The sequence below is a fragment of the Cannabis sativa genome, chromosome 3, assembly GCF_029168945.1.
Source record: "Cannabis sativa cultivar Pink pepper isolate KNU-18-1 chromosome 3, ASM2916894v1, whole genome shotgun sequence".
NCBI classification, from domain to species: domain Eukaryota; kingdom Viridiplantae; phylum Streptophyta; class Magnoliopsida; order Rosales; family Cannabaceae; genus Cannabis; species Cannabis sativa.
Genome location: NC_083603.1, coordinates 44248336 through 44270905, shown reverse-complemented (window position 1 = coordinate 44270905; position 22570 = coordinate 44248336). Strand labels below are relative to the sequence as shown.

Here is a 22570-nt window from a genome sequence, read left to right as displayed (position 1 = left end):
TCTTTAGGTGTTTTTTATTCTGATGGTTACAGGATAACATTAGAAGATAGAAACTTGAAAATTGTACAAGGTGCATTTGTAGCGGTGAAAGGTACTCGAAAGGTGAATTTATACTTCCTAGATGGTAGTACAGTTATAGGAAGAGCAGTTGTCTCTAGCAGTTCTGAAGAAAAGACACCTGATTCTTCCTGCCTTTGGCACATGCGCTTAGGGCATGCCAGAGAGAAGGATTTGATAGGCTTAGTGAAGCAAGGTCTACTGAAAGGTGCCAAGATTGGAAAGTTTAATTTTTGAGAGCATTGTGTAGTGGGAAAACAAACGAGGGTCAAGTTTGACACTGTTGTTCATTGCACTAAGGGAACTCTAAATTATATCCACACAGATGTCAGGGGACCTTCCAAGAATGCTTCACTTAGAGGTAAAAGATGGTTTGTGACTTTTATTGATGATTTCTCTATATATGTTTAGGTATACACTATGCGACACAAAGATGAAGTTCTATATGTTTTCCTTAAATGGAAAAAAATGATCGAGACAAAGTTTATAATGTCAAGAGTGGCTACTCATTGGCGTGGTCGCTCCAGGTTGAGGAGAGAGTCATAGATTCATATAGGTTAACTCGTTGGTGGAATGGAGTATGGAATCTTAATATGCCACCAAAGGTGAAAGTTTTTGTTTGGCGTATGTTCTATATGGCTTTACCAGTAGCAACACAACTGATCTCCCAAAAAGTTCAGGTGTCTCTTTGTTGTTCACGATGCGGAGAAGAATCTGAAACTCCTGAGCATGCCCTATTTTTCTGTTATGGTTTGATTCTAGTGTGGCATCAGTTGAGGGTGTGGTCGGTGCTCCGTCGATGTGTATATGGACTAATGTAGGAAATTCTCCTATTTCTCTTTAATAGGCTATCCCGTGAGGCTTTTGAATTAATGATGACAATCCTTGGTGGTTATGGTATAATAGAAACTCAATATTATTTGGCAACAAGCAGTTAAGATTGGATGTTGTTCCAGATTTAGCCCATAACCATCTGCCGGAGTTTAAGGAGTATGGTCGGCGAGGCCTTCATTTGGGAGTGAGCCTTGCAAACTCAGTTGCAAACTGACCTACTCGATGGATGTCACCTCCTCCTGAATTATTTGCTCTAGCGACGGATGCTTTGGTGGTTCTGGAGAAGGGCTTTGTTAGATAGGGGGAGTGATGCGAGATGCAGCGGATGTGGTTTGGTTGGCGTAGTCATCAGATATGTTAGGTGATTTTTCTACTAATGTGGCGGAGCTGCTTGCCATTTGTCTGGGCTTGACTCTTGCGCATCAATTTGGTTTTAGTATATCCATAATTAATAGTGATTCTACTGTGGCAATTGGTTGGATTAATAAGCTTCACATTAATTTTAGTTTTCAGTCTATTTTATTAAATATTTATTCTTTATTAGCTGTTGTTGGTGGTGGTTTTGCAACATCATTCTGCGATCCGCGAATGATATTGCTTACACACTGGTAATATCTATTACTAATTTAAGGGATTGTGTTTGAACTTGTACACAATTTTTAAATTCTCCTATAAGAGTATTTATCTTAATGAATTATATTTATCTTAAAAAAAAAAAGTACATAACAGCTCACTAATCAAGCATTCTTGCACCAAAGATGAACTAGACTAAACGACTTCTCAAGCTCAGGTAAAAAAAGTTTTATCAAAAAAAGAAAAGTGAAAAAGCTCAAGTAAAAAAAGAAAAGAAAAAAAAGTGAAAATATAAATGATTTGATTGGATGAGCGGGAAACTTAAGATAGAAATGATGCAGAGGATCTAAATCCTCTTGCTATAAAATGGAGGCGGAGAGAGAGAGAAGTAGGGACCAAAAATTCAACCAGGCTTTAACGCCATAGCCATATTCTTCATATTCATCTCAGTACCTGTATTCAGCCATGGCAAAGGAAGAAGGAAGCTCTGTGGTCTATGATCTCGTTGACTTCTTGAACGCTTCCCCCACTGCTTTCCATGCTGTTGGTATTTCTCTTACTTCCTTTCTTTCCAACTTCACATTTCGTTTGATTTCCAAGAAAATTAGGATACTTTATTTCCCTCCCAATAACTAGATTTGTCAATCAGTAAAGTTTTCTTATTGATTATACTTGTACTTATTTAGCTTAAGTTTATTGGTCGAATATGTATTGGTATTGCAATTGACTGAGTTGTGTGAATCGAATAATCTCAGACGAGGCGAAAAAGAGTTTGAGAAGTGCAGGGTACGAGCAAATTTCGGAGAAAGAAGATTGGAAACTTGAAGCAGGGAAGAAGTATTTCTTTACTAGAAATCACTCCACTATAGTAGCCTTCGCCATTGGTAAAAAGTAAGAACTTCTTTTCGAGTTTTATTTTGTCCATTTGTAAGCTGTGGTTGTTATACAATTTAAGAAGAGAATAGAATCAAAATTTTCATTTTTATGGATTTAGCTGTTGAGAAATACTTGCTTGAATGTTCAAATTATTTATATTGGCATCTTTCATTTGGTATTCTCCAAAGGAAAACAGAATGTGAGCAACTGAAAGGGATTTTGTAAAACAATTCGTATAGGCATTTGATATTTTCTTTGAAACTGTTTGTTAAGATTTCTGAGTTTATGCCCAGGTATGTTGCGGGGAATGGATTTTACATAATTGGGGCTCATACTGACAGTCCTTGTCTGAAACTTAAACCTGTCAGCAAGGTAGTTCTTTATTTATTTTAAACCTTAAGAGTTTTTTTTTTTTGTTTTTGAGATATTAAACCTTAAGAGTTATCTATGTCAAGTATATGGAATTTTTGGGGAAACAAAATCATGATATATGCACACACAGTTCACAGACTTATGTGGCAAGTAATTTCAATTAATTATCTTTATTTAAGATGTCTCACCTATCAAAGTAATTTGTCACATAAGTGTGTATCATGTTTGTGTGTGATTTATGTAAGAATCATACAAAAAAAAGAACCTTGCTTATTTTGTACTATTGTGATTTTTGCAGGTAACTAAAGGTGGGTATTTGGAAGTTGGTGTCCAAACATATGGAGGTGGCTTGTGGCACACATGGTTTGATCGGGACCTGACACTTGCGGGAAGAGTGATCGTAAGGGAAGAAAACGGTGGAGTTGTTTCATACTCGCATAAACTTTTAAGAATTGAGGAGCCTATAATGCGGATTCCAACCCTTGCAATTCACTTAGACAGGTTCTCTTGTTATTTCACATTTGCTATGTGATATATTTAGTTGTCAGTGATTTATGATCAAGATTGAAACTTCAGAGCTGTATTCTTAAGCAAACCTGCCATTGTCCTCCATCTCCTTGAGCAGATAATCTCATAATGAATTTGTCCATGTGCTGTCCTGTGGCAGGGGTACTGATGGTTTTAAGGTGAACACTCAGACCCATCTTCTACCTGTCTTAGCAACAGCAATTAAGGTATAGTTATACTTAGACACGCTTATCTGTGCCATTTAATTGGTCTGAATATTAGTCTTACATTTGAGTTCATATTCTGTAAGTGTCAAATAGTAGCACTACCACGTTTACCATTGATTGATTACTATTTTCCAATAGCAAAACAATATGGAAATATTTCTCAGAACACAAAGCCATCTTGGAAGATTTGGAGATTGGGACTAACTTACCACAATAATGATGTTACATTTTAACTTTAGATATTATAACACAATATATTTTTGAAAATGTGATTCTTCATTTGGATTGTTCGAAAAACATAATTTAGTTCCCTTGTGAAGTTTTTGTTGTAGTTTGCCTTTAACTGTAAATTAGTATTCCTTAAAACTTTTTTCACTCCGTGGCTTACTGCAGCAGCTTACATCAATTATTTATTTGCTTCTGTTCGCAGGCGGAGCTCAATAAAGTTGTTGCTAGTAATGGTCCGGTCGAAAGTGATTCGCAGACTGATGGAAAGAAATCTAATGAGAAAACAACCTTGGAAGATGCGAAGCACCACTCACTTTTACTTCAGGTTAACATCTGAAAACACAGCTCTTTCTTTGCTTCTATTTGACTCCTCTCTCTTTATGTGTGTATTAAATATATATATATATATGTATGAGGATGGGGTTGTTAATCAGGGGGGAGGTGTATAGAGAAAATTGAAGTTTCATGTTTGTTTAGATTACAAACTAAAGGAAAGAGGTGGTGAATAATAGATATTCTTTATTATTATTATTTGTATGATAGATTTATTGTGATGTTAATATTTTCCCCTTGTAGCTTCTTGCAAGTCAGCTTGGATGTAAGCCCAATGATATTTGTGATTTTGAGTTGCAAGCCTGTGATACTCAACCAAGCATAATAGCTGGTGCCACAAAGGAATTTATATTTTCAGGGCGGCTTGATAATCTGTGCATGTCATTTTGTTCTCTTAAGGTAACAAGTTTGTAACTGTTATTTTATATTTACTTCAAAATGCATATAACAAGCTCATAGCTAAGCTTCTAATAGAAAAATAAATAGAAAAGATGCACCTCTCTGCCAAGTACACCATTTTGGAGTCATGCAATGCATATAGGTTCTCAATCTCATTCTTGATCTGAATGGTCTGTAGGTGACTTTGCTGTAAGCAGGGTATTAATGTCAATTGTCATATTTGATATGTGATCTGATGGTTTACTGAGAAAATATCATTCAATGGTCATGGTCTAAAGCCACGTGGTTGACTAATTGTAACCTTGAACGTAACTTGGGATTGTATTTCTGCCTCCTACTTGAACTGCTCGATAGACATTCTCACTTCTCGTTGTCTTTTCATATTGTAAACAGTATTAACTAATAATGCCTTTCTACTCCAGGCATTAATAGATGCAACTTCTTCTGATAACAGCCTTGAGGATGAGGCTGGTGTTAGAATGGTAGCTTTGTTTGATCACGAGGAGGTGGGATCCAATTCAGCCCAAGGAGCAGGCTCTCCAGCTATGCTAACTGCCTTATCACGGATTACAAATTCCTTCACCTCAGATTTAAAGGTAGCATCCACATGGTGTCATTTCATCTTTCATTATTTCTTTTTTAATATTTTCATTTTAAAGTTATAGTTATCCAGTATTGTTATTATTTCATTTTGAATTAATGGTGTTGTGGGATAAAACGTTTGCCGTCTACAGATAAGGCTTGCCACCATGACTAATGGCTGGTAATGTTAGAGCCTTGTATAGCCATAATATCTTCACACATAACTAAGTTTTTCATCTAAACATTTCCTTTCCGCTCATTTGGTGTTTTCCTTCCAGGTGGTAGAGAAGGCCATTCAAAAGAGTTTTCTCGTATCTGCTGACATGGCACATGCCCTGCACCCTAATTATATGGTATGTTCTTGTTTTCATTTTTACTCCAAGCTGTAAATTTGGCCAATGTTCATATAATAAGGCTATCTTTATAGGAAAAACATGAAGAGAATCATCAACCCAAGTTGCACGGCGGGCTTGTAATAAAAACCAATGCCAATCAACGATATGCAACCAATTCAATCACTTCCTTTTTATTCAGGGAGATAGCATCCAAGCATAAAATTCCTACCCAGGTCAGCTTTATTTCTTTCTGGTGGATATTGGAATTGTGAAAAATTGCATGTTACAAGTTCTATTAATGTAGTAGTTCGTACTTCACTTTCCAAATGTGCTCGAGAGAAAACCCAGACATAAGGAAGTTGGCAAGAAAGTGATTAGAATTCTCAAGTTGGGATACTGGAGTGTTTATGAGAATGGATCTGTAAGCATGTTTCTTGATTCTATATTACTTGAAATGCAGGATTTTGTTGTTCGTAATGACATGGGTTGCGGTTCAACCATCGGCCCCATTCTTGCGAGTGGCGTGGGAATAAGGACAGTTGATGTTGGTGCTCCACAACTTTCGATGCATAGTATTCGAGAAATGTGTGCCACAGACGACGTGAAGCATTCTTATCAGCATTTCAAAGCTTATTTCCAAGAGTTTGCTCACATGGATTCGAAGATCACAGTGGACATGTAGGTCTGTTTACATGTTTCGTGAAGCATCTTACGGCTGTACTTGTGAAGCCTTGCTCTTGAAATTGGTGGCAAAACATGTTTGATGTTGTCAAGGACAAGAAAAGCAATGTTACCATGCAATAATAAAACATAACTATACCTATTTTTAGGAATTTGCTCTTATATATTCTCATTGCTCATGATTTACTTTTGGAGTAACGTTGTAGATTTAAAAATGCTAAATTTGAGTTGCCCTCATTAAAACCAAGTGTGAAGAAGTGAAACTTATTTAAATCTTTGGGACAGCCAAAATCTAAACTTGCAGTTGAAAGAAAGAAATCAAAGAACATACGAGTTGGGGAGGGTTAGTTAGTTCTCTTATTCTTTCAATTTGGCTCCTAGTCCATGGTTCAACCACAGATCTTCTTCCCTTCAAAGTTTTATCTTCTCCTTACTTTTAGGTTGCTTTTGGTTGGAAGTAGTAGAATGTTTGGTTGGAGGTAATAGATGGAAAAGAATTTTTATTTCATTCTTTTGTTTAGTTACATTTTAAATTTAGGTGGCGTTTGGTTGGAGGTAATGAAGTGGAATGGAATGGAAAGGAAATAATTTTCATTTCATTCCTTTGTTTGGTTGCATTTTAAAGTATTGGAATGACATTTTAATAGAATGTTCTTTCTACTATTTTGGTGGAATGACTATTCCATTTTAAAAAGAAAGAAAAGATCATTCCAATGTAACAAGAAAAAAAAATTTAATGATTATTTTATCAATTTTTTTTTATGCATTTTAAATTTTATTCCATTCCCATTCTCATTCTTATATTTTCATTCCTCTCAACTAAACGACATCTTAAAGTATTGGAATGTAATTTTAATGAAATAGTTTTTCTATTATTTTGGTGGAAACACTATTCTATTTTGAAATAGAATGAGAGGTTATTTAAGTGTAAGATAAGGGAAAATTTAATAATTTTTTTTTATCAATTTTCTTCATGCATTTTAAAATTTATTTTATTCTAAGTTTTTCCTATTCTCATACACATTCTTTTTTATTTTAGCCAAACGCAACCTTAATATTTCATTTTAATGTAGCCAAAGTGAAATGTGATTAATGACATTTCAAATAGAAGTTCAAACATGTCACGAAAAATAAATAAATAAAATAACAAAAATATTAAGGAGTATCTTAAGATGTCAAGCACCACAAGAAGTGGCATATTGCTATTGGTGTATTTTAATATTGAATCCCACCGTTTTAATTAAATAAATAATATGAGAAACTATTATTCAATTATAAAATGTTACATCAATGTAGCGTTAGGTACCTTAAGGCGCCAAATAACAATGCTCATAATATAAAATAAAAGTTCAAACTGTGTCGAAAGAACTTTTTTGGCTTTCAATATTCATTTTTAATGTTTCTTTCTCTATGTTTTATTTTTATTGTTTTTCTCGTGTTTTTTTTTTTTTTTTTTTTGTTGAAGTAGCTCAAAATACATTAAGCAAAAGATAAAATTGTGGTGATGACTGTTACATTATTTATATAATATAATATATAGATTAAATATGTGTAACAAATTAATAAGTATGTGTATGACAATTTATATTAGTTGTCATCAGGGCTGGCTCTAGGCATAGGCGGGTTAGATCTGCGCCTAGGATCCACTCATTTTAGGGTCCAAATAAAAAAAATTACATTTTAAAAATATATATTTTTGAATAATTTTTAAAAATACCATTTATCTTTATAGTAAGGGCCTAAAAATTTTTTTTTTGCCTATGACCCATTTCAACTCAGGACCAACCCTAGCTATCATCATTTTGTAATATATAGTGGAGTTACTTGTTACTATGTATAACCTCCACAATTATCACTTATATTAAGTATGTAAAAATGTGTTACACATTTTAATTTGAATTCTTAATGTTATAAGAATTATGGTGTGTGCATACGTTACATATCTTTTATTCTCATTGAGTTCATAACATCTATAAGGGTTATGAGTTAAAATTTCAAATGGTAATATTCTAAACACTATATAAAAAGGTCTAAGGTGCTTATATTGAGTAGACAAAGTTTTCTATTGAAAAAGTATTTTGTTAGAAAACCCTAAGGCTTGATAATTCTTAAAACTATTTCTTAGAGAGTTCTCTTGGTGATTAGAGATATGGAAATAAACTTTTAGACAAAGGTGTTATACTTAACCTTGTTCAAGTCATAGTGATCCATACTAATCTATACTCAAGGTTGCGAGTGAGTGTATATATATGTATCTTCTTTCTTATATTATATTATAAATATTATATGTGTTGTAATTATTCTTCTTCTACCTTACTTATATATTTAATACATATAGTGTGTATATGTGTTGTAACATTTTTATAATCAATTTCTTGTTTTAGCATTTATATTATTTTTACAATTGAATTGTAATATATCTTGATTTATTTTTCATGACAATAAAATTTCTAACAATCATACGATGATTCACGACAAAACCTTTGTATAGCATCTCGATCTCGTGATAAAAAGAAATATAATCAGCAGCAGTAGTTGGAACATATATAAAAAGAATTACTTTTTTTATACTTTCTTACTATTAGGAAATATCCATAAATCTCATGATAGGTACCTATAGATTCATAGTGAATTTCGATGGGAGTTTCTCTTGAAGTAAGAACGTGTTGATCGAGTTGCCATCGGAGCCATAAAATGATTATCTAAATGGATTCTTTTCTGCCGATAAGCTTCAATTGCAGCGTAAGAATTACTAAAAATGGGTTCTTTTATATATCACCTTCCATAAACTTGAAAATCCATTATAAGGGTTATGGAAGCACCACATGGGCAGAAACATAGCTTCTTAGAGTATCTTCAATAATTAAATTTTGGAAAATGATTGCTAAGGTGGGTTGTTTATTTGATAAAATACAAGGGAGCTGAAATATATGGGTGCTATCGCAATGATGTTATCTTTGTAAAAAAAAAACGATAATACGAAATGGTAATAAATGAAGTTAAAAGTTAGCGTTTGTTGTTTAATTTATTTTCTTTTAGGATAAGTAGTTGTATAATTATTTAAAATTTTGAGTTTGTAAATGGAATAAACTTAATAATTTTTTTAAGAACATAAGTATTCAATGTTTATAAAATTGTAATTTTTTTTTTCAATTTCAACAGTACAAACTCTATTATTGTATTAAATAAGTATATTTATAATACTCAAATTCTAAAGGGAAATTTTGCCCCTAATAAAACTTTCAATATCAAAATTTAGACCCTCCACTAATTTGTACAAATTAATTCCATTGATTACATGAACTTCCCATTTTATCCTTTTTTTAAAAAAAATTAAAAAAAAATTGTTAAAAACTAAAAAAAACTTTCCTCTCTCTCTCTCTTCCCTCTCGTGCACCTCTCTCTCTCTAGAAAAAATTGAAAAAACACCCCCCTCTCTCTTCCCTGTCGAATGTTTATTTTTCGGTGGGCGGTGATGGAAAATCGAAGCACACCCCAATCACTCAAGAATCTTACACCATTATAATGGATAAGTTGTGTTTTAAGCATTTTGTTAGACTTTATGTAGTTTGCTTTCGTTATATGTGTCGTATTTGTTGAAACTAGTATTTTTTTTATTTGAAATGGTAGAGATCTTGCTGATCTAGTTTCTGTCGAAATTTGAGTTTTCCAGATGTTATCGACAGTTTATCGATAGAATATCGATGATATGTCGATATCCTGCTAAGAAAAGTCAGGGATGACCATTATCGACATGTTGTCGACAGCTTGTCGATATCATGTCGATTAAAAAGTAAATTAACATACATAAGTTATTTGAGAATTTGTCGACACAAAATTGTTGACACACTATCGACATGATGTCGACATTCAATCGATATCACACTTAGCAATCACAGAAAGCAATTACATCACATTGTCGCCAACATATATCGACATGCTGTCGACATGCTGTCGATATTCCAAGTATGGTCACGCCTATTTAGTAAACAAAATTGTCGACACAATGTCGACATCATGTTGACATGAGGTCGATATTATCACACAGAAAGCAATTAAATCACATTGTCGACAAAATATCGACATACCGTCGACAAATTATCGACATTTTAGGTCAAATTTTTTTTATTCTCATTGTGTCGACATCCTATCGATATACATTAACAACACAGACAATTTTATTGGTCAAACTACTTTTAATTTTAGGGTTAATTTGCTTTTTAATCGACATGATATCGACAAACTGTCGACAACATGTCGATAATGGTCATCCCTGACCTTTCTTACAGGATATCGACATAGTATCGATATTCTATCGATAAACTGTCGATAACATCTGAAAAACCCAAATTTCAACAGAAAATTAGATATCTACCATTTCAGACCAAAAAATGCCAGTTCCAACAAATACGACACATATAACGAAAGCAAACTACATAAAATCTAACAAAATTCTTAAAACACAACTTATCCATTATAATGGTGTAAGATTCTTGAGTGATTGGGGTGTGCTTCGGTTTTCTACCACCGCCCACCGAGAAATAAACATTCGACAGGGAAGAGAGAGGGGGAAGTTTTTTCAATTTTTTCTAGAGAGAGAGAGAGGGGTGCACGAGAGGCAAGAGAGAGAAGAAGAGAGAGGGAAGAGAGAGAGGGAAGTTTTTTTTAGTTTTTAACAATTTTTTTTTTATTTTTTTTAATAAAAGGATAAAATGGGAAGTTCATGTAATCAATGGAATTAATTTGTACAAATTAGTGGAGGGTCTAAATTTTGATATTGTAGATTTTATTAAGGGCAAAAAAAAAATGAAATTTCCCATTCTAAATCATTGGTGTTGATGAAAACGTGTAGTATTAGCTCCTAACCAAACACTACCAATTTCCTTGGCCACCACTTGCATTGCAAGCTTAGTGTACTGGTTATAATATTCTAAAAATATATATATAACAAAGCTTATGGTGCACCACCACTGCATACACACTGAATTCAATTCTAGACCACCATTTCCACTGAACCTACAGGAAAGGGGATCAGTTGGCAATCCAATCAACCATATCCAGCTCATTTTAAATATCAAAAGCATCAACACACAGGTTCCACTTCCAATTGCTTTTATTGCTGCTTCTATGCACTTTAGCTACCCAATTTTGTTGTATTTCTTCATTTGAATCTTATTGTTAAATAGAATAATTATACAAAAATACAATAATATATGCTTGGTCCAAAAGATGTATAATCTCAAACTAATACCTCTCTCCATAATAAAAACATGGGCTTACCAGATTTTTTACCCCATAAATTATTGAGTATTAACCGCTCCGAATTTTTACAGACATCCCGAGCCACGTGTCACCATAAGAATGGTTGGAGCCTAGTAAGCCTACAAAAAGATTGCTGCTGAAACAGCATGATTCTTTTCTAAATTAATATCATCATCTTGATTGAATTGAAATTCTACACTGTAAATGGTTGCTCATGTATACTACAAATTACAATAGCTATGGATGCTAATGCTACAATCACATGACCTCATAATTCCATTCATTTCTCAAACAAAAATAACAGAATGGTCTATGATATGTATTGTCTCAAAATAGTCCAAAAAAAAATTGTAGATACAATTCAAAGGGGTGTTAAGTTATTAGTAAACCAAAAAAACAACTATTTCTCATAAAAAAAAACACTTTTTTTTTCTTCCTTTCTGAATTACTTTACTCCCAACTCATTTGGCAGAACTCAATGGCTTAAAATTGTCCCACATTGGCCAAAACACATAGAAAAAACAAGAACGTGAGTATAAATACACAAATGTGATACCTCAATAAAACCAAGCAGTTGCGTGATAAGCACAAAGCGAACTATTCTTTCGCCTTTTACTAAAGAATACCGTGTGCTTTCCACATAGAGCAACATACTCTAATTTTTTAAAGGGATTTTCTTTTACAAGAAATCCCAACAATTAAGTTTCAATTTTAATATATAAATATAAATTTATGTTTATTTAACTAACATTGACTGTACAGTTTTTTAAAACAAGTTTTACTACTAAATATAAATAAATTAGTTGTTCTTTTGTTCTTGTTAATAACTACTTACTTTTCTGCTAATTATAGCCATTGATATTAGATAGGATTCGATGTGCTTGCTTTACTATATTTATATTTATATATACACATGGGTTAAGAAGTTGACTGTTAGAAAATATTTTCTTGTTAAGAAAAAAAATAAGAACAACAATTAGAGTTTTTAAAATGATATCTCTGTCATCATTACTACGGTTTAAAACTTTTCACAGAGTTATTTTAATTTGTGCCATTGTTTTTCTCATTGGAGATTCTCAAGGTTTGTTATCACATTTTCAACTCTTACAATAGAGTACCAAATAATTTGAGCCAAAGCCATCCCATACAAATTTCATATATAAACATGTTGAACTAAAGTTCTCACATTTATATTTCTTCACAATTGATTTTTTTTTTTTTTTTTTTTTTGGTGTTTGTTGTATAGCCCTTGAAAATGAAGAAATGAACATTAAGAGATCTGACTTTCCCAATGATTTTGCATTTGGAGTTGCTACTTCTGCTGGACAGGTATTTGAGAGACAATAGATATTTACATAAAATAAGTGAATAATGAAAATATAATCCAAAATTGTTTTCTTTGAAAATGATTAAACAAAGTTAATATTTACATTTTATTTTTATTGTGATAATTGCAGATAGAAGGATCAGCAAATAAAGGTGGAAGAACACCAAGTGTTTGGGACACCTATGCTGCAATCCCAGGTAACACAACCTTTTAAATTCTAAATTTAAAATGATATATCTATTATTGAGTCATAATTTTAATTTCTCTTAAATGTGTAGGTAACATTGAAGATGGAAGTAACCCTTCTACAGCTATAGATTCTTATAATAGATACAAGGTTTGTACCAAATTGAAATAATAAATTAGACCATTTTATTTTATTGAATTTTAGTAGTATTAATGTATTTTTTTTCTTTTTTACAGGAAGATATAGAGTACATTAAAGAGCTTGGAACTAATTACTATCGGTTTTCCATCTCATGGACCCGGATTTTGCCTAGTAAGTTGCTCAAATTAAATACAAAAATACAATATTAAAAATTGTAGGGTAAATACCATTTTGGATCTTATTTTACAGAAGTTACCAATTGACATTTTGTTGTTAAATAACAAAATCAACCCTATATTTTCCAAAATGATAAAAATAGGACTCTGAGCTTAATTTTTAATAATTCTATTTTTTAATACAACCAACTTTAAGATAATTTCTAACACGAACAGATACAGAAAATATAACCAGTTTTGTCATAATATTTTTAGATCAGATTATTATTAAATTTTATTTTGACAAAAAATCAGTTCAGGGTCCTATTTGTATAATTTTAAAAAATACAGGGTCTATTTTGTCATTTAACGAAATAGTTTAACCAAATAGAGGGTCCAATTAATAACTTTTGCAAAACACAAGGTCCAAAATAATATTTACCCTCACCCAAAATTATAATGTATGAATGTGATGTCTAAAAATAATGGTGCTAAAACAAAGACTTATTTTTAAAGCTTGAAAATTTTCAGAGGGTTCACTAAGAGGTGGAGTAAACAAAGAAGGCATTGATCACTACAACAATCTAATTGATGAATTGATTAGTAATGGTAAGAAATTCATTTATTTGGTTGGTGAATTATTATTATTATTATTATTATTATTATTATTATTTGCTAAAGTCTAATTTAGGAAAGTTAACAAAATGGTTTGAAATGTAGGCATTACACCCTTTGTGACAATATTACACTTTGACACCCCACAAGCTCTAGAGAACAGATATGGAGGCTTCTTGAATGGTTCAATTGTGTAAGTTTATTAGTTCATTATTAACATTTTTTTTTTCTTTTGCAAAAATATGACCTTTTTTTCAAAAGAGAAAAGGTTATTTTATGGGATTTTTTTTTTTAAAAAAAAAAATAGTATAAGATAATTGATTGTCTTATGAAGGTTAACTTTAGCAATTTTTCCTATATATTTTTTTTATATTTTTATTATTTTATTAATTTTTTCACGAAAAAAAAAAACATATTTTACACACATTGTATAAAAACTCATAAAATGTGTAATTTCCTCACTTACATTGATTCATGCTTTGATAAAGCTTGTCATTATTTGGTCATTTAGGGATGATTTCAAGGACTATTGTGAACTTTTGTTCAAAACATATGGAGATAGAGTAAAAAATTGGATCACAATAAATGAACCATTTGTGGTTGCACTTGGATATGACATAGGGCTAGCACCTACTAGTAGATGCTCATTGCCACCACCCATTGGTCCATGTAAGGCTGGTAACTCATCCATAGAACCTTACATTGTTGCCCATAATCTCATCCTTGCTCATGCTAGAGCTGCTAAGCTCTACAAAAAGAAGTATCAAGTAAGCTTATCTACTACTCAAATTTCAATTATGCCTCATTTACAATACCAACATCTCTCTTATAATTAATCTCCATCACTTTTTCCCACTTTTAAAGGCTCTACAAGGTGGCCAAATTGGAATCACCCTTGTTGGAGAATTTATAGAGTCTTTAAATCCTGAATGTTTGGAAGATAAAGCGGCGGCAGAAAGATATGTGGATTTTCTCCTTGGATGGTAGGTTCATTAGTACTAATTAGTGTTGAAAATATAAAGTATTTTTGTTAAAATAACTTATTTTAAATGTCGTTTTCGAAAATTTAATACAATTTTAAACAAGATGAGTGTCTAGAAAGTCATTTTGGAAATAATTAATTATTGAGTTTTTGGCGGTTAAATCCTTTCAATTGACGTTTCACTTGCATTTAACTTTTTAAGTTTAAATTTTAGCGGTAAAACCTTCCAAACTACTGAACTGGTAGTAAATTTAAGGTGTCATCCAGTTAAATATCACTACCGTCAAAATTTGAACTTAAAAAATTAAGTGCAAGTAGAGTAATAATTGAGAGGGTTTAATCGAAAAAAAAAAAAAAACCCTCTTATTAAAGTTATTACATCAAGTGACTATATAGGAAGAAAAGAGACTATTTTATCAAACACCTCTAAAATGTACTATTGAACAACTAATAATGATGATATCTTTGGTGATTTTGTAACTTGGTTAGGTTTGTGGAACCATTGGTATTTGGAGAATATCCATTAACAATGAGAACGATAGTAGAAGAGAGATTGCCCACTTTCACTTCAAAAGATAAAAACTTGGTTAAGGGATCTGTTGATTTTATTGGGTTGAACTACTATACCTCAAAATATGGTACTAATGCAAAACCCATGGAACCAACCCACTACCTAGGTGACTTTTCAGTAAAGACTTCAGGTACTTAACATAAATAAATCAACACCATTTCAATTTATTTATTTAATCTCTTCTTCTTAATTAAGAGAAAATTATTGTTTCAAACTTGCAGTTGAGAAAAATGGAATTCCAATTGGTCCAAAGGTAATATATATATATGTCTCTATTTATTCATCAATAATATCATAATTTATTTATTGATTTACTTACTAATTAAATTCTCATTTTACTATGTCCTTGCAGGCTACAGGAACTAACAATATTTATAGTTACCCTCAAGGGTTGCAGAAACTTTTGGAGTTCATGAGTCAAAAGTATCAAAATATCACTATTTACATCACTGAAAATGGTTAGATTGGTTGCTCATTTTGTTTCCAATATTAGTTTAAACTTAATGCAAAATGGTAACTAATTTATATAATTAAACCCCTTTGTTTTCTATCAAGGAATTCCTGAGGCAAGTGTTCCAGATCGCCATTTGGAGGATTATGTCAATGATGACTATCGAATTATGTTCATTCTTCAACATCTATACTATGTCAACCAAGCTATCAAGTAAGTTAATATCAGTATAGACTTATTTTCCTTTAAGAGATTGACAAAATAGGTTTTTCAGTTATTTTACACTATGATTTATTAAAATTTGTTGTCACATAAGTATGTTAAATTTGTGCCTACATATATTATTACTCTTTAAGACACATTCCGCCCCTTTTGCAGAAATTGAAAGAATATTTTAGAAAGATATTAAAATAATGTCTATGTTCATTGGGTCGACTTTAATTAAGTCTGCGCTTAGGACCTATGACTCAAAAATTAAAGTTTTCCTTTTAAATTACACATATATATATATATTATATTTTTAATTTTTAAAAATATTATATGTTTAAGGGGCCTAAAATTCCACAAATCTCAGAGCTGACTGGCTTTATATGTTCATCTATTAAAATGATCTTTTAATTAATAATTTTTTTATCTTTTCAATCGGATATCAAGTGTGTCATAGGAACATAGGGACATTTTTAAAATTAAAAAAAAAAAATGTTTATATTCTTACAAACTCCCTATAAATATTGTAAACCTATTTCAATGTTTGATATTTTTATATGTAGGAATGGAGTAAATGTGAAAGGCTACTTCTACTGGTCTTTATTTGATAGCTTTGAAGGAGAACATGGGTATAACACAAGATTTGGGTTATTTTTTATTGATTACAACAATAACTACAAACGCATTCCCAAAAAGTCTGCTAAATGGTTACATTGTTTCCTCAAACACAACATAACCCAACCTTCAACACTCTTAGAAGAATCTTCCATGTTTGGTAGCAACACCACCCAGAAGAACAATGAATCCCCTAATGGTACCCTTACAACGGCTGCTGTTTCCATTATCGGTACCTTCATCGGCTTCTTCGCCTTGTTTGTGCTCCCTACTTTTTGTGAGACGGAAGAACAACTAATGATGAACCAATCTTCATTTAACTAATAGGGAATATTCATTTAACAATAGCCATAGTCTCATTCTAGCTAGCTAGAGGCTTATTCAGTGAATGTACAACTTTAGAAATTTTGTGGTTGTTGATATTGCCATCCTTAAACAACTTTTCATTTTGCCCAAAGAAAATAAATAAAAATATAAGTTATTACTTTTTTATTTTGAAGCAAAGTAATGAATTTCAAAGACTTAAAAGGGGATAACAAACTATCTAACAAGGTAGAATCAAATTGCATGCTCAATATTCAAAGTTGGATAAGAATTCAAAAGATGGAAGAAACTAAAAAGCATTTGTTTGTTGTGGTTATAAAAGGAGTAGTTACCATCATGGTAACAGTGAAAAGATTGACAAAATTACATTGTATTCTCATTTTATTTTATATATTTTAATTTTTACTTTTATTTTTATATTCTTTAACATATACCCATTTTTATAAATAATATCTTCATTATATCCTTTAATGAAATATAATATAAAGATATTTTTAATTAATGAATATATATAAAAAAAAAAAAAAAGTATCCTCAAAAATAATAATGTTACAAATATTTAGGTGATGCTCATTTTTATAAGGGAAATTTCAATTTTTGACCCTAATAATACAAGCCATTTCAAAATTTATACACTTCCTTAATTTGTACAAATTTAGTCCATTAATTACATGAACTTCCCATTTTACCCTTTTTTTTTTAAAAAAAAAAAAAAAGCTAAAATCTGAAAGTGGTATTTCTCTCTCTCTCTTCCCTCTTCCCTCTCTCTCGTGCACCACTCTCTCTCTCTAGGAAAAAATTGAAAAATTTATGAAAAAATTTCCCTCTATCCGTCTCACTCTCTTTATTTGCTGTTGAATGGTTGTTTTCTCGGTGGGTGTTGGTTGGCAGAAGCACAATACAACATCACTCAAGAATCTTACACCATTATAATGGGTAAGTTGTATTTTAAGCATTTTGTTTGACTTTATGTAGTTTAAAATTGTTATACGTATGTTTATTGTTGGAGCTATTTGTTTTTGGTCGAAATTGTTGAGATGCGGCGGATACGGTTTTCGATCGATTTGGGTTTTCCAGTGTTATCGATGATATGTCGATGATATGTCGATGGTTTATCGATGATTACAAAGGAAAGGTCAGTGACGACCATTATCGACGTTATGTCGACATAATGTCGACATGTTGTCGACATCATGCAACCCAACATGGGATCAACTATTTGTCGACATTTTGTCGACATGTTTGTCGACGAATGTCCTGACAAGCATTTTTGTTTTTTTAAGAAGTTGTCGATATTTTGTCGACATGATGTCGACAAAATATCGATGCAATGGAAAAATACCGTGGATAAAACATAAACATAACATAACATTAACAGAAAATAAAGTTCATTAAAAATAACATAAAAAAACATAAAAAAAAAACAGAAAATAAAAGTTCATAAAAAAAAAAACAAACATTAAATAAAACTCACCACAAACCATAACATAAGAAATTATTTTTTTTTAAATTCTTTGGCTTGTGGGTGAGCCTGCAATACTTGCATAATGTTCTCTGAGCTTCACTTAGGTTTGCACGTTGAAGATGCCCGATTTGCAACGACGGCATCCTTCGGGGAACCCGGTGTGGTGGAGGCGGCCATACACCGAGTTTTGCAAAATTCTCTTTCAAGTTGCATGAACCCGAACTCGTTACCATTTCGTTCTCTTTCGAAAGCTCGAGCGGCGTCCAAAACTTTACGCATTGCGAGTAATGCTATGCCAACACTTGCTTGACTCTTCGGGGAATTAGGATGGGGAATTTGCGTTCTTTCTTGGGGCCATATTTCAAACTTAAGAGAATAAGAGAAATTTTTAAGAGTAAGAGATAGGTAGAATACAAGAGCACTTATGAATAAGATTTCCCTTTGCTTTTATAGAGCAGTAAAAATGTTGGGAATGTATGAAAATTTAATGGTCATTAAATGCGTAACTGTACAGGGAAAACGCATGAAATGGCGTATTTGTCGACAGAATGTCGATACTATGTCGACATCATATCGACAACATGCCAATTTAGTGTCACCTTTAACACATTTGTCGACGACATGTCGACTTCATGTCGATATGTTGTCGATAGGACACGTGTCGACATGCAACGTTTCAGTTGGGAAGGGTTGTTGGGAACGTAGGTAAAATTTATTAACATTAAATGTGCAACGTTTTTAATTGTCGATTGAATGTCGATGGTATGTCGATATTATGTCGATGACGAGCATGGTTGTTGTTGTTGTCGATTGTATGTCGATAATATGTCGATAATGATATGATCAGTGCCCTAATTTCTGATGTTGTGCTTCTCGACATTATGTCTATTGATATCGATGGGATGTCGATTTTTATTTTTTTTTGGTGTTTTTTCCTTTACTCACCTTGTTTTTTTGGTTTGCAATTGCAGGAGACAAAGTGTTCCTTGTTGTATCGTACGATGGTGTTTGGTTATGTGAGAATTATAATTGGATCTACAAAGCAAATAGCGACTTGACGTTGCGATTAGATACAACCCTACAAGAAGCTGCGACAAATTTTATATGAAGAGTTGGAAGTTGATGCGGTAGCGTATGATTTAAAGTTGGAGATTTGTTCCCTGTACATGAAGGGAAAAATGGTTGCGCCGAGAGGTTATTAAGAGAGAACGCCAAGCGAGAACGTTTTTAGAGATGAGGGCAACAATGTCAAATACGGAGTTTATGCCATTATTCGTGACCAAGGTGAGAAAAGTTGGGAATTCGGAGCCTACGCCGCCTACTAATCCTCTCCCTCGGAGTGTGGTAGGGGTCTTGCGTTCCCCGAAATAGATGTTGGGATTGGTGTGAATGAGGAGGTTCCGGCCAATTTAGAGGTTCCGACCAATTTTGATGTTCGACCAATGTAGGGCAAGAACAAGAAGCGACGGGATTTCATCGGTTTGAAGAGTTCGATACACCCTTCTATAATAATGATCCTATTGTAGATTTGAATATGGACGATGAGCATGATTTAGCGATTCGATGAACCCGTAGCGGGACCATTGTTGAGGTTAGAGTGTGTGACGAGTAACCAAGGTACACGAGCGAGAACGACAACCTCGTAGTGAAAATCGCACTACACACGGAACTAGCGTAGTCGACCGAGCGGGCGAAGAACATGCTCGTCATGCAACGTTCTCAACGTTCTCCTCTTTCGAAGTTTGTACCAAGTTCAAAGCTCCCATGTGGACAAAGGAAGATATAATGGAAAATCATGAGGCTAACTACTTGTTTACAAAGTAAGGAAGCAGGGGTGATAGAAACTTGGTAATTTTTATGAAAACAAGGAAGAAGCTGAGACAAGTTGTGGGTAGGTTTGCCCTTAATAACAATTTCGAGTGGATGGTGAAGAAGTCATCCCACGATGTGTTGCACGTTACATGCAAGGCTCAGGATTGTAAATGGAGATTGAGGGGAGGAAGAAGATGCATTCGACAACTTTGAGGTCACCGTATTTCACAATGAACACACATGTAACTTGAATGCGAGACGTTCGGAGTCACTGGTCAATGACACCATGGGTAGTTGGCCACCTTATTAAGGGGAAGTACACCCAAGACGGAACTAAGTACAAGGCTAAAGACATACGAGAGGGACATGTTTGACAACTACGGTATCGGTATGAGTTATGTGAAGGCATGGAGGGGTGCGGGGAGATGGGACTTACGTATGCTAGGGGTACGCCCGAGTTTTCATACATGAAGCTTCTGGGTACTTGTACATGCTTGGAACGAAGAATCCGGGTACCATTGCGACTTGTACTTAGAGGATGAGCGGTTCAATCTTGTTTTATATCACTCGGTGCATGTAGAAGGGGCTTTTCTTTTTGTCGTCTGTTTTGAGTATCGATGGCACCTTCTTGAAGACGAAGTACGGCGGTATAATGTTAGTTATTTATGGCATACGATGCGAACAACCAATTGTTGCGGTTGCTTATGGTATCGTTGACGTGAGAATAACGACTCCTCGGACGTATTTCTTACGAAGTTGAGGGTAGCAATTGGCGTGGTTGAGAACTTAGTGTTTGTGTCGGGATAGGCATCAAAGCATTGATCATGCCGTTGAACTCGTTTTTCCCGAAACGATCCCTTGTGCATGCTATCACCACATTGTTATGAACGTGAATGCCAAATTCAAGACGATGCTTTTCACAACCAAATATATAATGTTGCTTACGCATGGTCGAAGGCCGAATGCGATAGAGAGTTCGAGAAGCTTAGAAAGATGAATCAGGCCATCGGCATATGTGGAGAGTATAGGGTTTGAGAAGTGGGCTCACCCTTATTGTTTGGGCGATAGATACAACATCATGACGAGCAACGCTGGCATTGAAAGCTTCAATAGTGTCACGAAGAGTTCGGGAAATATCCAATAACTACTTTGGTTGAATTTATCGAGTTCACACTCCAATCGTGGTTCGATCGCCTCGAAAATCTTGACAAATGTGCCACCCCTTTGGCCACGCTCTTCGAAAAAAAACTTGGCAAAAATTCATGAAAATGCAAGGTAGTGCGCGTCCAACGAAATGGAGCCAATTTGTATAACGTTGGTAGGGGACCTAACGGTGAAAGAGGTGGTGATGTGAATCTAGTTGAAAGAACATGCACACGGCGTGTTCACGTTATTGAAACTCCCTTCCACTTCATGCATGTGCGCGGCATTGAAAACGAACACAAGTGTGTACACGCTTTGCTCACCTTATTATTCAAAAGAAACGTGGAGGAAGATTTACGATGATACCATCAATCTCGGCCGGTGACGAGGATGATTGGGTTCTCCCAGAACACATCAAGAATATGAAAGTTGGGGTACCCGTGGAAAAGAAGCCCGTAGGTCGTCCAAGAAAAAGCAACGGCTGAAGAAGACGGAGAACGGCTTAGTTTCCCGTCCGAGTGATAAAAAAGGTTACGTACCACGAAGCCGCAGCGGCCGTGGTGCTTCGAGGCCATAACAGGAGCAACATGCAAAGCCCGCATCCGAGGCGTCTTGTACGTATTCGTTGGAAATTTGATATATTGTAATGATGCATATTTTGTCATAGTTATTTTTGTTGAGTTTGAATATTTTTCAAATATTTTAATTATTTTTAGGTTTAATAGTTATTTTTGTTGAATAATGTTGATATTTTATATTTGAAACCACGTATAATTATCAAAATTTGAACGAAAAAGAAAATCTATATATACATATTTGTAATGTTAATTACACAAAATATACAATGTCCCAACAATTACACATATAATCAGTAGACATTTTGGTAAAATAAATCGACACACCACCGTTGACGAAACATGGCTATCCTGGTGCAGGCGTCACATCGGTCCAATCCACGACGCATCATGAGATGCTCCACATACTGATACAATACACGCCACAATCACCACTAAATGCAAAATAAAATGTAAAGTCGGTCTAACGTAAAACATATTTTAATACTATAGTACTTTTATCGCTATGTGCACAGTTGCCGACTTCGGAACTAAGTCGTGAGTGGCTCGAGTCGCGTGCATTTTTGGAAGCACCGTGATGTCACCGAATTAGCTAACGCCATGATGCGGGTTGTTATGTGGAAATTCCCGGTTGCAAGGATTAGCGAGGGCGGCTCGCACGCAGCCTTCATGATGGGTTCCATGGCGGTCCGATGACGCCGGAATCACGATCGTAGACATTAATTTTCCACGGC

The 22570-nt window shown here is 33.6% G+C and overlaps 2 protein-coding genes and 1 non-coding gene across 3 annotated transcripts; all 3 read left to right on the top strand.

Annotated features, from left to right (window-relative positions):
- Window positions 1-1792: 1792 nt before the first annotated feature.
- LOC115709958 (probable aspartyl aminopeptidase) lies at window positions 1793-6247 on the top strand. Its single transcript, XM_030638234.2, has 11 exons — window positions 1793-2011; window positions 2220-2355; window positions 2634-2712; window positions 3011-3213; window positions 3380-3446; window positions 3877-3999; window positions 4251-4406; window positions 4829-5002; window positions 5267-5341; window positions 5416-5556; window positions 5784-6247. Exons 1-11 carry the CDS (start codon window positions 1930-1932, stop codon window positions 6003-6005), a joined length of 1458 nt encoding a protein of 485 aa, XP_030494094.2. The 5' UTR covers window positions 1793-1929; the 3' UTR covers window positions 6006-6247.
- Window positions 6248-11688: 5441 nt separating this feature from the next.
- Window positions 11689-16863, top strand: LOC115711216 (beta-glucosidase 24-like). The gene is made up of 13 exons (XM_061111951.1): window positions 11689-12595; window positions 12724-12790; window positions 12872-12930; window positions 13017-13092; window positions 13608-13685; window positions 13797-13884; window positions 14203-14458; window positions 14556-14674; window positions 15163-15374; window positions 15466-15497; window positions 15597-15702; window positions 15800-15908; window positions 16466-16863. Exons 1-13 carry the CDS (start codon window positions 12530-12532, stop codon window positions 16839-16841), a joined length of 1644 nt encoding a protein of 547 aa, XP_060967934.1. The 5' UTR covers window positions 11689-12529; the 3' UTR covers window positions 16842-16863.
- On the top strand, window positions 11839-11956 carry LOC115711812 (U5 spliceosomal RNA). Its single transcript, XR_004010682.2, has one exon. It is a non-coding gene; the product is annotated as a U5 spliceosomal RNA (small nuclear RNA).
- Window positions 16864-22570: the final 5707 nt, after the last annotated feature.